The 16,866-nt window shown below is 42.8% G+C and overlaps 1 protein-coding gene across 10 annotated transcripts in view; it reads left to right on the top strand.

The window, feature by feature from the left end:
* The window catches only part of DPF3 (double PHD fingers 3), a 169,235-nt gene that overhangs the window by 54,537 nt on the left and 97,832 nt on the right, over positions 1-16,866 (top strand). For all 10 annotated transcript variants that reach the window (XR_007204090.1, XR_007204089.1, XR_007204092.1 and 7 more), the window contains exon 2: positions 12,489-12,649. Coding sequence is in view for 5 of the 10 variants with exons in the window: in XM_048305733.1 (XP_048161690.1) it covers positions 12,489-12,649 (161 nt within the window). In the remaining 5 variants the exon portion in view is untranslated. The remainder of the gene's footprint in view (positions 1-12,488; positions 12,650-16,866) is intronic.

The raw sequence follows: 16,866 nt of genomic DNA, 5'->3' as shown, positions 1-16,866 counted from the left end.
TTGGCATTGATGCTTCAAGAAGAAAAGCAATTCACATAGTTTAAGAAAGGTAGATTGGAAGGGTAACAGGAAGAGAGCTTAATTAGATGGCCCTGTGAATCCCAGAATTTATTAAAGCCAATGCTAACTGGCTCTGAGATCTGCTGCAGTAAAATAATAAAACTTGCCCTCAGGTAAAAATGCTTCTTATGGTGGTGCAAGACAACTGTTCATCTTGAGTTCTGGATAATATAATGTTACCACACGAGGTATTTTAACCTGCTGGTAATATTTTACTGCTTTGCCTGCAAGCTCGTCAATGTTTATATAACATTGTAAGCATTAAAACTCTTGTTTTTATCAACTTCGCCAAGCAATTTTATCAACTGCTGCTGATGCAGCACTGGAAGTCTGGGAAGTGCTGCTTGCTTTTGCTTTGAGAGATGGGATGTAAGGTTAGAGGGGGTGGATGGTGATTGCATGAGCAATGCAGGTCAGGTTACTGTTGGATTCCTCTTGCAAGATAAGTGAGAGCCCTCTGAAAGGTAATTATTGGAAAGCATAAATTCCTGAGATAACCTGTCCAAGAAGAAATACTGACAGGAGCAGAGGCTGTGTGTTAAAGGCTAGCCATTACTCCAGGGCAGTGGGCTAACCTTTCTCTCTCTCTTTTTCTGTAACCTCTCCTTGCTCTGACAGTTGACTCCTGCAGTTCTTTTCCTTCAGTTGCTTGTCAGTCTTGTCCTGTTTATAGACCACAGTGATGCTTGTCTCCATTCTGTACTAATTGGGGTGCAGACAAGTGGAGACTCTGGACGCAGTTTAGTTCCATGTCCAAACTCGTTTAGTCATTGTCTTTGCTTGTCATTGTCATTGTCACTGCAGCATTCAGGTAGCTTTTACAGGATATCTGAAATAAAAGAAAGGTTACTCCTGTACTTCTTTAACTGATTTTTGTATAGAAGAGCTTCAACTAGCTTTCAGCACGACATGGAGTCAGCTTTGTCTCTGAATCAAGAAGGTTGCTGGATGGCAGTTGGGGAAGGAAGTCTTGCAGAGTGAGAAAACAAATTTCAGAGGAAAAGATGGAGCAAAACTGGGAAATAAGAAAAGTGACTTCTCTTTCTCTATGGCTTTGTTATGCAAACTCTCCATGTCTCATCTGTAATGTAGAGATAATGATATCTACCCAGCTCCTATTTCCACTGGTTGATTGATTAATGACTGTCTCATGATCCCTAGATTACACTTCTGTGACCTGCAGTTTTAACTACTGCAGTGTATTACATCCCCGAAAGAAAATGGAACGAATGTGTTAGCTCTGGCTAGTTCCAGCTGGGAAAACATGATAAACTGACCTGAACAGCCTTGCCCACGTGTACCTGCTTCTAAGACCTCATTCTAAAAGTGCACTGAAGCATGTGCTCTCTGTTCAGCTGCCATCTCTGTTCAGCAAGATATTCAAGTATCTGCCTAACTTTGAATTGATGGGGAGTTGCACACTCAATAACGTGCTGTGCTGAACTGGGACCTAATGCTTGGTTGCAGGCAAGGTTTCATCACAACTGTTTGAAGACCTCTGTCAACACATGGGGCCAAAAATGAATCTGAGGTCTGCCCTAGCATGATGGGGATATGCATTAAACAAGTGGAGTCTTTCAGACTTGCCAAAAGAGTAAGTTACTTGAGCAGAAGAAAGGATCTTTATTTTGCAGTGATAATTCCAGCAAAACAGTATTACAGGGTTTGCTAATTGTTAAGTGAATTACAAGGCTTTTCTATTTGCTTTAACTGTTCTACAGTAATAACCACCTCAATCTGATACTTAAGGTGGTGCTGAGAACAGGAAGCAAGTCAGAAGAAAAAGAGGTGCAAGGAAAGTCCATTTGTATGGGAAGAACCATCAGATATTTGAGTTTCTGAAAGCTGGTTGTGGCAAGTACTTTTTCTTGGCTTTATTAAAGAGTTCCTCTTAGGTGCCGCATAAGAATCTACAGAAACCAGGGCACAGGTGTTTGAAACATCACTCCTCAGAGTTATATGTGAGTATTTGCAATGACGGTTTGCTCTGCTCCCATGGGATGTGCTCCAGGTGCAGAAGATCCTGTGCCTAGACCTTTGAGTTAGTTCCAGTGTGCTCTCAATACAGGGTCTTCTTTATGCTGGGGAAGCTGTAAGATGATGTGGTGGATGCATCTGTTTCGCCTCTTACAATTTTTATCGTTACTGTTCAAGGAGTAATAATGATACTTCACCAGAGGAATGACCATAATCTGCCCTACTTCCATTTGTGGGTAGAGCTGGGGGAAGGAGGTGAGAAAAGGAAATCTAATTTACAATTCTCTTGGGAATTTCCCTATGTAGCATGAGTCAAGTATATCCCTGCTGTACGTTTGCCAAGGCCAGTAGATTTACACAAGCAACATGATTGTTCCTGATAGGAATGATTGTTCCTATGTATTTAAGAGAAATAATAACTCAAAGAAACACAACTTTAGTTATCTAGGAATGAGATGACTTTGTAGAGAACAGAAAATATAATTTCCTGTTTTGTTTTGTGTGGTTGATAATTATTGACTGGGTACAGTGGATTTTAGTGGTTTCTTACATGTGTATTCAGTTTGTCACACATGGATTGTGACCAAGGATCTGAAAGTGCTACCCCTTCAATATTAGTAACTTTAAAATATTGTCTCTAGCTGATTTTTTTTTCCCAAGGCTGACCTCAGGGGCAAAGTAAACTCTAATAATTATGTGGTTTTATGTTAGATCTATATAAATCTCTGCTTTGCTACTTGTGGGATCATTTTCACCTGTGCCAAATGGATTGTTTCCTAGAGTGGCATTTCCTTTACAGCAGGAGATACAAGGTTCCTACAAAAGAGACAAGTCAGCAGAAAAATGTGAATTTACTAACTCTTTCTAGAGAAAGGACAGGAAGTACCTAAAATATTAATGTAATAACAGTTCAGTGTAGTGGGGAAGCTTGCATACCATTTAGGAACATTTGTACTACTCTTCTACTTGCATGTTTATTTTAATCTTTAAATTCTGCCACCTGGATTGAATGGCACTGTATATTTGTCTACTAACTAACTGTGCAAGGAGCAGGGGAAATCCCAGCCTGAGAACTTCCAAGAGGGCTAACAGAGGTCATTCAGACCAGGACCATGCTGTAGAGCTTGGACAGCTGGGACTCTGACTTGGCTTAAAGCATGGGGCAAAACCCCCATGGTCTTTCCTGGTATCTCACTGCCAGTTGAGCTCTGGTGGAGATATGTGGCTTCATGAAAGATGTGATACTCAGACACACATGAAAAGGAATGCTCTTGTCAGCTTAGCTGATATCATTTCGGTCAATGATGTAACTGGAGTAGGGAACAACTTCCATTTGCATTTTTTGTGTCTCCCAAGAGGGCTGTGCTGGTTGAGTGACCTAGCTGTCACCACTGATGGTGGACAGACTTCTTCCCATTGCAAACAAACAAGTGTGCCACTTGAAGACTAACCCAAGCTGGTTGTACTGCTGGAGGTACCTCTGGCAGCAGAAGGGGTTTTGTGAGCTTTCCCTCAGCTCTTGCGGGCAATGTCAGCTGGGTTTGCTCAAACAGATCGAATGGCCTTGCTTGAACTGAGTCAGGGAGTGCTCATGCAAGTATTGCCAGTGGCAGGAGGTGTGGGAGCAGTAAGCTCTAGGAGACAAGCAGTGAAAAGCAGCAGGGTAGGAGGGAATGGGTGATATTTTTAGCTGGCACAGCTAGAGCTAGGAGAGGATTTCTGTTCTTGATCTGAACATCTTTTTAGTACAGACAGTGCCTGAAGTAACGCACACGATTTATTAGTGAGGTAAGTGTAGGGTGTTACCCGTGTTCTGCAGGGGAACTGTTAGAGCTACAAAGGAAGTCACGGCAGAGTAATTTGTAGAAGTCTGGTTTGCTGTCTTGCTGGTGCCAGCTTGGGTGATAGATTATGATTTTTACCAGGAATGCAAAATATAGGACCACTGTGGGAAATCAGAACCATGGGAGCTGAGTGGATAGACTTTGTCTTTGACTACATCTGGCCCCTAAGACTATCGTTGCACTAAGCCAAACAGAATTCTGGTGACCCCAAGCCCCAGCAGCTTGAGTTGCTTTTCTAAAAATATATATTAAAAAATAACTTAGATGTTGTCGTGTCCAATCTAATACTGTTGCTGAAGTTTTCATTAGTTCATTCCTTTAGTAATTGGAAAGAATTTTTGACCTTTTAGGGGAGGTTAGGACCAAGCTGAATTCTGAGTGCAATTCAGACACAAGAGAGGTCTAGGTTATTATCTTTCACACCTGTTGTTCCTTTAATTGGATGATGCTGCATCTCTTTAAAACAGAAACTCTGGCCTGAGAAAGAATAGATGCTCTGAGACATCCCCAAGGAGTCTGCCTCTGAGATTAACCTAATTGGTCACTGTGCTGAGTCTAATAGAGATTGTATGCAATGTCTGTCTCTGGAAACAACTTAGGTTGCCTGATGTATGGCATGGAAACTGCTGCTGATGCCTCTTCATGGAAATGAAAGTAAAGTAAGAGAAGATGTGGACAAATTACCACATGCACTGTAGTATAATTGTTCACAGTCCAGTACATTTGAATGGGGCTGGTAACTTAATCTTTTGAAATACCTGATTTCATAAGTACACATCAACTTGTACCATACACAGATAGCTGTTATATCTAGCCAACAACTCTGCATGTTAACAGCTGAGTGAGATGGGCAGAATTATCCCACCTTTTTGGCTTTGAGAGCTGGAAATGAGGCTGCAGGCCTTGAGTGGGGTCATGCACAGCTGCAGGAAGAGGAGCATCTCTAGTTCTGATCCTTATTCCTGCACAGAGACAGCTGCAGCTCTTGACCCTGAAAGCCAGATTTTTGTCAGCAAGATACCATCATGCACCACACTCTTCTTGGCAGTATTAACTTGTGCTGCTGTTTCTTTTCTTTATATGGAAATGCCAGCAGAGCTCTCATACTTCTACAATACCTGTGAGGATGGGGCTAATCAGATCAATTTTCCTCAAATTGTAAGTTAAGCCTACCTTTTGTCATTTTTCTTCAAAGACAGACTTTTTGCATGAGATGATACCAGTAGTTTCACAGTGGATTAAATTACAGCCTAAGCCTGTTTCCAGAGTAATGAATGTAGCTCGCTCTACAAGGCCGCGCTCTCTGTTACAAATCAGGATCACACCGTGATTCAAGCAGTGAGTACCCTGTTGATTCTGGCCACAAGTAGCCAGCAGGGATTTCCAACCCTTTAGGGGAAGTCTGCTGGTAAATACCTGCAAAAGGGGATTTCTTTGCCCTTCTGCATAGAAGACGGGTGAATGCTGGGTGTTTGGAAGAGGGTGCTGAAAAACCTCACACTGCTTTTACACTGATTTGGGATTCAACCTAGACTTGAGCATCTTGCATCAGGGCATCTTCTTGACTGCTGTAATGTCTGGGCTGTGCCAGTGCTGACTCAGGAGCTTGTCATCAGATCTCTGATGGCTCCTAATCCCTTGAACCACACACAGTCTCTGCACCTGCCACAGAGCAGTGAACAAGTGCTAGAAGCTTGTCTATTTTGACCTGTCTGCATGAGTTATTCCAATGAAAGGAAGAACCTTTGTTTACCCTTGGATCATTGCTGCTCTAGCAACAACACTGTCTTCTTTGTGTACTGTTTTGTGGTCTGATTTGTGTCATCTACCTACCACAAAAAGAGTCCTGCTAGCCATTGTTTTCTCTGACTCCCAGGCTGGGGAAAGTTATACAGTCTTCCTGTTGTCCATCAGGTGAAATCACTCAGTGTGTATAGAAATGAAATAGCTGTCTCAATGACTCTGGCTCTTGGAGAGTGTAGGATAGACATGTGTTTGTGAGTCTTTAGAAAGCTGCCAAGTTTATGTTAAAAAACTGAAAGCCCAGAAAGTTTGAGTCATTCTGTAGCACATCTGGAAATCCTGTTTTGCCTTTGCTCACATTAACACCCCTTACATCATTAGAAAATGTTGTGCAGGGACAGTTGCAATGGACCACGATGAGAAAACTGAATCTGAACATTCCTGCACTTTCTGGCTTGCCACTAGAGTTTGTGGTAGGATTTTGAGCAGTCTGTTATGCTTCACCTAACGCCAGGGAAGCCATTCTCTATTCCTCTTGAATCTCCATGTCCTACCTTTCTGCAGTTGCAAAGGGTGCATGATTGTAGCATTTAGGCACTGCCTACTGAGTAAAAATTCCAGAGAGTACAGCCAAAGGAGGGGCCTAGCCAGCCCTTTTTTGTTCAATGCTCAATAGTTGTCTGACACTCTTGAATATGTCATATTTTCTTTTGCTTGGATCTTTTGATGAATGTTATGTTAGCATCTTGCAATGTAATGTGAGGATGAGCAAAGCAGAATGCTTTACCTCTTCAGGGAAGATGCTCTGAAGCTGAGGGTCTGCTGTCTGAAGATGTTATAGAAGCCTGGTGATACTGGACTCTGTTAAGAACAGGTTTCCAGTTGCATCTGGGTCTAGAAAGGAGAAGCAGACATTCAAGCAGCTTGAACTTAGTCCACTGTGCCCTTCATGAAAATCAGTGGTGTTTCAGGGTCTGTGAGGAAAAGGCATGAGGACAGGCAGGGGACTATGGACTTTGGCTTGCTTTGTGATAGGGTAAGTACCAGAGTTTTGCAACTAGCTCTGTCTTTGTTGCTTTTCTAGTCTGAGGTGGAGAGTCAGAGTAGGCCAGTCCAGATGGGAGAAACACACATGAAATGGCCAGGCTGCAGCTTGAGAATTATGCTGATTGGAGAGGGAGAGGAAGGTCCTTTTGGTGATTGTGTCTATAAGATTGTCGTATTAATAGTGTTAGTGCGTAGTTTGTAATGCTTCCCACTTCCTGTCGGCCTCATTCCACTCTCTTCTGACTTCAGCCTCTGCCAGCTATGCTGCCCTTGCTTTCAACACTGTGAGGTTCGGGAGAGTGCTGTCAGCATGAGGGGGAAAAAGATACATAAAGCTGCATGTCATCAATGTAATGGCTGGCATTGCTGCCCAGATACTTCATCATATTCCCTGAAGGTTTTGCATAGATATTAAATAGAAATGGTTGAAGAATTGAGCCTTGTGGCGCTCTTCATGTCACAGGTCATAGAGAGAAGGAGCAGCCGCCTGTCAGGGGCCTCATGGGACCTGCTGGAAAGGAATGAGTATAGCCAGCTCAGTGCAGTTCTCTCAACACTTGCCAAGACGTGTAGCTGTCCAAGATGGTCTCCAGTGTCACAGGCAACTGATAGCTCAGGTAGTGCCTGCCTGATTTCTTAGTCTCTGCTCAACTTTGTGAGAAGGCCTGAGACCACACTGGTGCTTCATTTCCAGACTCATTCATGAGTGTCTCCAAAAGGAGAATAAAAAGTATCTTTTGAAGCTGCATTGCACCACTTCTCTCATACACTTCTCAGATCTCACCCAGTTTGAAACTGGATGGCAGTGCTGCTGAATAACGAGTTCTGATTTAAAAGGTCTTTTCCAGTTGTCCTCACTGTTCCTCACAGTATCAAATGAGTCAAATTATCTAAAATGTAAGACTAGAGGCTAATAGTAGTAAATGAAAACTCCATGGTCTTAAGGAAAGCAAGTCCCACATTTTTGATTGTGACTGAGGACCATTGCAAACTGTAGAAGGAAAAGTCTGTTGCTTTCTGTTACATGACTAGTCATTTCTTCCTGTGCTATCAGGTTTTTACTTGTCTAGTCATGTAGTGAGCATGGGTTTAGAGGGAAATGACTAGAAAGAGGCCTGGCCTCAAGAACTGGAGACAATCTGGATTCATACTCAGAGGTATCTGGTGGAAATTTAAGAGCTGCACTTAAGGAGGACTGGTTCTTTGTTATACAAGTTTTCCTGGGCTGATGTGGACCTGTAGTCGTGGTTGAGCATGGCTGGTTATAGGTCTTCAGCGAGTGCTCACCTTCTCTGGGTACTAACCTGAATTGTGTTAGGCACTGCAGGAGGGGCCTGATGGATTCTGCCTATTTTATAGCCAATGTAAAAAGGTGTAAGTGCACTCAAAAATATGTGACTTTGCAGGATGGATTGTGAAGTAGTGGTGGAGAGCTGCTCCGCTGCTTTCAGGGCCCATCAGGATCCCTTGTCAGCACAGAAACAAACATCTTGAACATCTGGAATGAAGTCAGGCTCTTGGTCCTTGTTGCTAATTTATGGGCTTATAAGACAGGCAACTTCTTGGGTTTCTTTTTTTTTTTTTCCCCTCATTGAAGGCATGCCTAGACAGCAGAGTCATGTCACTAGGTACTACACAGAAAAGTAGTAAGTTGGAGTCTGCTTAGAAATCTTATGGACTAGTTAGAGCTAGCCGGCAAAGATTGAGGGAAGGGAAGAATTGTTCTTCCCTGACTTCGTTATTAGCTGACCTGTTTCCATGATAGAAACCCTCAGTTTCTTAACACTTAAAAGAACAGTGACCTCAAGGATGTCACAGAGTGTGATCTTCCATGCTGGTGCTTGCTGTCATGGCAGTGACTACCTGCAAGGCTGCACAGAATTGCACCAGGCTCACATCGCTGTCCCAGCACCCACAGGGCTGCTGGTGCTTTCGGAGTGCTCACCTCCCCGCTCACACGGAGCTTCCACTGCTCCCAGCCTGCTGTTTAGTTTCAGTCCGACTTTTTTTGCACCAATAAAGAGCCTCTAACCTCCACTAAACATTTCCCTCTCCTATGCAGCTTTGCAGAAGTATGCAATAGCATAGGTTGTTCTTTTCCAAGTCCGGGATTCTTTATCAGTCAGCCAGAACCAAGTTATTTTAGTGTGCATGGGTTGGTATGTAAGTGCAAAGCCTGTGTGTATGCCAGCAGTGTCACTGGCATGCCTGCCCCAAACAGCTGGGTTTCACCTGGGGCTCTGTACTGAACGGCTGTGTGCTTTTCACAGTGTGCTGACAGCTGTATTCTGTATTTCCAGTTGTGCTGCCTTCAGTATGATTTGCCTTCCTTGTCCAGCAGTTGTTCATGTCTACTCCTTGCTTTTTTTTCCCCAGCATCTTTAAAATCTGCACATATGCTGATGATTTTGTGTCATTAATATCAATCTAGACAAGTCTGTGTGACCTTTAACTCCCCTGTCCAAAGGGAAGAATTGACCCTTGCAGTCAGTCACAGCACAGCACTGACTCATACATACTTTTCATAAAAATAATGCGGAAATTCCCCATAGTTTTTACAGATACTTTTTCAGGAGTTGAAGTGTAAGTCTTCCATAGCAACACAGTTTGGGAAAACTATGAAGCATGAAACAGATAATTAATCTTTTTTCTGACATATGATACACTTTATAATATTCATTTTTTTCTCTTCTTGTATCTCACTTGCTCAAACTCAACAGATCTGTTTGAGTTTCATTTGAGCTCATGCGCTCTCCGGTCTTATTCCCACCCTTGTCTGTTCTCCAGTTCCATTGTAAACCTCCTGGGAGGGGGCTGGGATTTGTCCCACCTCCCTGACTCCACAGTGATGAACACAACAATAGGACCGTACTTCCCCTTTTTTGCCCTTATTTTAATATACTTTCTGTTTTTTCCTGCATAAAATAAAACATGCTGTGTTTAGATATGTAGCACAAAAAATGAAAAAATATCGCTAAGTTTGAAGTTCTTTCAAAAAAAAATAACTGAAGTTTGGAATGTGTCAGAATCCCTCCAATAAAGACTAATGGTAAAACAAAACAACTAGGCACTCAAAAGTAAATTCAGGGAAGCTGTTTACCACTGATATATGAGTGTCACAAGGAAATACTGTTTCTTTACTTTCCTATATTTGATTATTTGTCACTTTTAAAAAAAAATTCAATTTATAATTAAGGCCAGGACAATTCCTCAAGGTCTCAGTATCTGAATATCTTTCCAGTGAATACTTACAAAACTGCATTTTTTTGATCATGCTTGCTGTAGTGGAGCCAAGGCAAGCTTTCTTAAAATATGGAGGTGACTGAATACTTCTAAATTGTTATTTTTCTTTAAGGCAAAAAGTGCATATTTAAAATCTTTAAAATTAATGTAATGAAACATCTAGACTGCAAGATTGTGTCAAGAGTGAATTTGACTTATTAGCTTGGTTGCTTCTCTGCCATTAGGATCTCAAAACCTCTTTTCTCCCTCTTAGAAAAATCTGAAAATTTCTCTACTTGATAATGTGATTTAAAGACAAATATTTTACATTTGAAGACTTACAGTTATTTTCAGTCTTAGAGCAAGGTGGAAACTGAAGCAATCTCCAGTCAGATCCTATATCTGGGTTGCTGAGATGTATTGTCTTTGTTAATACGGATGCTTTGTGGTGCGCATATTCTAATGACTGAAGTGATTTTTGGCATAAGGAAGACTTATGCAGTGGTGGCAATTTTTTGTCACACAGCTATGCTTTTCTTTTCAGTAAACTCCTTAGAGTTAGAGAGCATCCCTGGTTTAATATAGAAGGAATCTGACATAGCTCTGAGGAAACTCATGTGTTTGTGGAAAGAGCTGTTAGTCTTTGATCAGCTGGGGTCTCCTTGTTACTGACTTTGATTACACAAGTGTACAACTTTAATTACAGCTTTTAATAAGATTTCATTTCTTCCTAGTCACATTCTTTGTATAGTAGTGCAGCTTATCTTTTCCTTTCTCCCCTGGTCCCCTTCCCTTCCCCCCCTGCCTTTTTATGGAAAAGGGCATTTGGGGTCATTGCAGGGGATTCAGTGTCTGCAGGGATCCTGCTGTACACACTCTGCCCACGGCTGTACCCTCCACTTACTTGCACAGTCCAGAGAGCTCTCTCCTTCAGTTGCCCTCCAAAGATCCCTGCACTGGCAGCTGCCCAGGAGCTGGTGGTCAGCAGGGGAGGACAAGTCTGAGAGGCACCATGGTCACACAGATGTTCACTGCTGCACAAAACCTCTGAAAAACCCTTACGAAGTCTCTGTAGCCAAAGGATGTTCTGATCTCCCCATCATTGGATAACCTGAGACTTGGGTAAATTAAGTTCCGATTATCAGAATTGAGAAGGGGGAACTAGAGGTGTCTCTCTTGGTATTTGCTGTATTTGTGCTCTTCCCTAAGCCTCTGCTTTTAGCCCCTGTCAGTGATAGGCTATTGGTCCAGCATAGCCAAGACGAAAAGAGTTTGACTCTCATGTAAAGCATAACGTACAACTGAGGAGTCACTTAAAAGATGTGAGTCACAAAAAAGATACAGATGGTAAAACAGAGCAATTTGCACTGATTTGACATTCAGAGGTGTGCAAAATTTTAAAATGCCAGTTGTGCCTATGGAAGAGGATAGTGGGCAAAACAACTAATAGAACAGGAAAGGGACTCCCTTTTATCTCTGTGCATGCATCCCTTTGGCTCACTTGCTGTATGTGCTGTACTCTTTTCGCACACTAATGAATATCAGGGTCAGAGCAAGTTATGGTATCTATCACTCTGCTCCTGTTTTCTAATGAACTTACCCCTAACAGGTAGCTTTCCTAGCTATTCGTGTCACGACTGAATTTCACCTTGACAATAGATCAAGAATGAGGTTCAGCAGTGTGGCCCACCTACTTTGCAATGCTCCAGCATGACAGCTGCTTTGTGTCTTCAGGGTAACTTTACTTTGATGCTTTTCCCTGTTTAGAGAAATTTGGAGGGAGGATTTTGGTAATCTCCAGCAGGCAGGGTTTTTAAACCTTTCTCAATGGAAGATGAAGGTTCTACAGAATTTTTGAACAAACAGTTATTTATTAAGTGACATTGTCTTTAGAACTGTTCTTCCCACTGGACTCCAGAGAAAAGCAGCATTTGCCATGCTGGGTCTTACTGGTCGCTACTGGTTGTAGCCTGCTGCTCTTGTCACCTTCCAGGAAAACTCTGGAAGGCTTATGACAAAACATCTGGTATGACCATTGCAGATATGGTTCCAGTGATTAAGGAGTGTTTTCATGTCGCAGAAGCACACAATAAGAGGACTGTGGTCTTTGCTCTTATGGGGTCTTTGACACCAGAAATGATGGAGTGAAGTTCTTCTAAACTTGGCTGGCTTTCTGGTTGCTCAAAACATACTGCAGTAGCTTCTGTAACATGGGGTTGAAATGACTGGTTTGCTGAATTGGCTGGACAAACTACAGGGGAAGAGAAACAATCAAATGAGTTCACTGTGGTGTACATGGGCCTGACCCAGGGTCATGGGCCAGTGTGATTGCATCATTTGCTCATTCAGTAGCCACACTGCTACTGAAAAAATCTGTGTCTGGTTCCTGACAGCCTGATCTTTTGGTGAATTTGACATCACTTTCTGCATGATCTGCTTCAGCAGTGTCTCGTGTCACCAACGTTTGCATCTGTCCAGGCAAAGTTTTTCTGTTTGTCCATTTTCAAACCAACCAACCATTCATGCCCCTTTTTCTACTCTTGTTGGAGGGGGCAGCGCAATCATTCTCACTGTCTGCCCTGTCTCTTTTGGCAGACTCGGGGACCAGTTCTACAAAGAAGCAATTGAGCACTGTCGCAGCTACAACTCCCGGCTCTGTGCTGAGCGAAGTGTCCGCCTTCCCTTCCTGGATTCACAGACTGGTGTAGCTCAGAACAACTGCTACATCTGGATGGAGAAGAGGCACAGGGGACCAGGTTGGTAGTGTTGTGTCTGTGTATTCATGTGCATGTATGGAGGGCTGGCCACTGAGCCCTCATGGGGTTTAATTAATAGGAGCTCAAACCTGCTACAGGCCACACAGAAGAGAAACTGCCTAAACCTCTGTGCCTGCAGGGGATTTCCTTGGGTAACTGCAGAGAGCTCATGCTAATTACTCTACGCAAAGAAGTGCCTGACATGGTAGTTTCTAAGGCTGCATCATTGTAGCTCTTTTCAAGCTATCGATCCCAGTCTGGAGCAGAAGACTCAATGCTCTGCTCTAAGCAGGACTGGAATTACCTCCAAGGTGGAGAAGGGAGTTTCTGAGATGAATGCTGAAAATAAGGAACTATATTGGGAAGGATATAAAACTGAAGTAAAACACAGGAGAGTCCAGTTAATGCAATGAACATTGTTCTGGTGGTTAGAAATATACCTATAAGCCCTGGTTCTGCTTTGGACAAGTTAACTTGGGTATCTGTTCTGCAGCTGCAGCTCCCCTGGGTACAGAAAGAAGTCAATATATTTCCTTAAGGAGCTTTAGCTAATGCCTGTTCCACAGCTCAGTGAAGCTCAAGGGAAAACAGCACTGTTATTTTTGTAGACTTTGGTCAGTTGTTCCTTTGTTAGACTAAATCCATCTGAAATCCTTTTTTGAAAGGCAAAGGACAGTCGACAGTCACCAGTCGGAAGACAGGAGATGTTGCTCAGACAGAAGTCCTTCTGAACCCCTGGGGATATCTGGCTAGGTTATAGCTCAGTATCTGACCAATAATTAGCTGAAGGAACAGATATTTTGACAGCACCAAAATGGATTTCTACCTTTTTTTTTTTTCCCCCTTTAGTGCAGCCCAGAGAATCCAGGCAGGAAGGGACCTAGGGTACATGGGCACTGGAAGTATAACATGCACACGTGCATAAATACATGCCAGTTCTCTAAACTATTTTGACACCCTCCCACCTTCACCCTCCACCCCCTCAAATTCTAGATCTGAAATTATGGGAAGGTGCAGCCTGCTCTAATCTCTTCCACTGTCTGGTTTACAGGAGATGAAGTAGGAGGAACACACAGAATGCTCCTTTGCCCTTCTAGGGCTAAGAAAGCAATTGCTGCTTCTGAAAAGTGCCTAGCTGAGTCTTAGCTGAAACTTTCCTTCTCCCTTTCCTAGGATATACTAAAGGAAGGATCCTTGCACTCCTCCTATTCCCAAAATATCAAAAGTAGAGTTCGTGTTGTCTTGCAGTACTATCAGAAAACTGTTTCTATAGTAAAATGCAGACACTTCTGGCAGAGGAGACAACAGGTGTTTTTACAGCGTTAAAAATACCCCAAGAATATTTCAGCTACCAAAACTACTGGGGTAATTTGGGACTGCTGAACGTGATTCACAAGATGGGAGTTGTCTAAACTTCTGCACTAACCCTTCTTTTCTAGGGTTGCTTCATAACCACAGTCGAGTTTTTTGTTTCAGCTGAAAATTCCGCCTTCCTAAGAGATTATGCTTTGGCAAAATTAGGTCTTTTCTTTTCTTTTTTCTTTTCTTTTCTTTTCTTTTCTTTTCTTTTCTTTTCTTTTCTTTTCTTTTCTTTTCTTTTCTTTTCTTTTCTTTTCTTTTCTTTTCTTTCTTCTTTTCCTTCCTCTTGTTATGAGTAAGGTGCTGCTATTTTTATCCTTCTGAACACAGTCAGAAGGTGTGTGTATATATATATATATTTTTTTTTTTACAGGTGTACATCCACTATATTCACAAGTAATGTTTTGTCAACAGCGACTTCCAGAGGGATAGACTTCCAGAGAGATAGACTTGTGTGGGTCTCATTGGTGTCTGTGCACTTACAGAAGGAATCATCATAAATGTGTTACAGCATCACACCAGGAACCAAGATGTCCTGCTTTGCCTTTCTCAGCTATAAGCTCTGTGGACTATCTTGAGCAAATTCATTCTGCAAATCTTTCCTTCTGCACTTCTGATAGTGAACTGTTTGGCAACTTGCCCTCCAAAAGGGACTAGGTGACATTTTTCCTGCAGGTGTGCGCTGGAGACTAATGGTGGACCATTCGTCAGAGAGTATCAAGAGAAAGAAGTCTCCTGCATCTGCATTGGCCACCAAATCTGATGACTTTGTTATTTTGAATTAGAATAATCAGTGTGAAATGAAGCAGCCCTCCTCCCCCATATTTGCTTTCCTCTTTCTTGATTTTTATTAGCCCATTTAGTGCTCCCTTGAGTGTCTTCGCGTAAATCTATTTCTTGTAGTATTATGGTGAGTCAAGGCATCCCTCTGCAGTTTTAGCATGCCTGGTTTTGGTTTACACAATGTGCTTGTGCCCATACTAAAGGGCTCTGAAAATTCTCTGCCAGCCATCCTGGTATCTGTCTTGTGTGCTGTGCTCACTACCATTTACTATCCCTAACCTGAAAAACTAGATAAAGACAAATGGTAAAGCTCCAGGACCTCTTTTCACTTACACAGACTTGAAAAACAGAGGAGAGTCAGAAACTCAGCATATTAATTTGAGTTCTTGCTGTCCTCTTTGTTAAAGGAGTCAGAAATCTGCATCTCATGATAAACAGTTCAGGGTTAATTTCACACAATACTGCACATAACTCCCTCCTTTTCCCCTCCTCCCCTGGCCTTTCACATGAGCTTTGAGTTATGACTCTCCTACACTAATGAGATAAACAACATAACTCACTGCAGGTTCTGCTATTTCCTCTGTAAGCAAATGGTTGGAGCCTTCTCTGGTTGCCCTATAAGGTACCAGAGGGAGAGACAACCCACAGAGGACTGAAGAAAGTAACATGCATTACTTCCATGTTCACTGCAAGATCGCCTGTGAAGGAGCTGCATTCAGCACTGACCCTTTCCTTGTTGCCTCTCCTTTGTGTAAGATCTACACTTCATGTGAGCTGACACAGAGACAGATGGAGAACAGGGTAGAGAAATGAAGGTAGCATTGATGGGTTCAATGAAGTGAAGATCTGGTATGTGTTTTAAGTTCATTGGATGGCAGCATATTAATGAACAGGTGTATTGTGAGTAGGAACAGAGGGCTTACCTCAAGGGGTGCGGAGGTGGATGTTGGATCATCTGTCTCTTATTGATCTGCCTGCCACCCTCTAAGGAAGAGGCTTTCCTACCTCTCTCCTTTCAAGTTTCTAGTTGGGCTTTCAGCATGTAGTATATAGTTGGCTTTCACTGTCCTGGCTGAATCCAGAACTGTTCTTTCATGTAAGACTGCTCACATTAGCAGATATTCCCCCAAAACTAGTAGATCTTTGCTCCTCTCTGTCTGGGACAAAAGCCGTGGTACTTATTCTTTCAAATGGCTCCTCTGTGGAGGCCTGGGCAATGGATTCTCTGTCCTATTGCTTTGATCTGGCAATTGCCATTTCAATATTGCATTCAAGTCCTTGCACAGGACCTGCTGTGAAAGGGTGGGGCTTCTTGCCTCCACCTCTTTAATTACTCACATCAGAGCCAGGCACAATCCACCTCATCATTATAGCAATTGGTTGCAGTGGTTAATGTTTGCAAAGTGGCATGAAGAAGGGTGTCCAAACACTGTATAAGTGCTAGTTATTCTCATTTTTATTCCCAAACTGGTCTTAAGCAACCTGTTCTGAAATGCGTCCTTCCTGAGATGGGCACAATGCCCAGCTTTCTGGGCATCTATGAAAGAAGGGCGTGAAAAGTCCAAGTTCAATAGCATTCTGTGCCCTGAGACAGCCAGGAGCTCTGCAAATACTCTGTCTCTTGGCCATACTCGGGCAGTATGCTGTAGATGCTCCAAGGCCTTGGAAGTAGGTAGAAGGTGCTGGGGTCTGAACTGGCATTCCCAACAGTTGAAATATTAAAACCCAGGAACTCACTTGCAGAATTTGATTAGCACATGCCCTCGAGGTGAATTATGTTATTGTGTCTTCCTCCCCACCCCCAAGTAAGTAGGATGGTTTTTTTTCATTATCCTCATTTGGTCTGGTGAGTCACTTTTGTTCCCAAGCTGATAGTCTCTCCTGGCTGCATCAGAAGAGAGGAGAGAGAACTCTTGGGCCATCCTCCTGCCCTTGAGCTGTTCTGATTTACTGGCACCCCCCTGATGCTGTCCAGCTGTTCACTGTTTGTACAGTTTCAGATATAGCAACACCACTCCTCTCCTCTCTCTTACGTGGTCTTACCTGGTTTTTGAGGACAATGAGTCTGGAATTGC

This window comes from Corvus hawaiiensis, chromosome 6, assembly GCF_020740725.1.
Source record: "Corvus hawaiiensis isolate bCorHaw1 chromosome 6, bCorHaw1.pri.cur, whole genome shotgun sequence".
Classification (NCBI taxonomy): Eukaryota; Metazoa; Chordata; class Aves; order Passeriformes; family Corvidae; genus Corvus; species Corvus hawaiiensis.
Note: the sequence above shows the minus strand (reverse complement) of the source record. Positions and strands in the feature narration are given on the sequence as shown.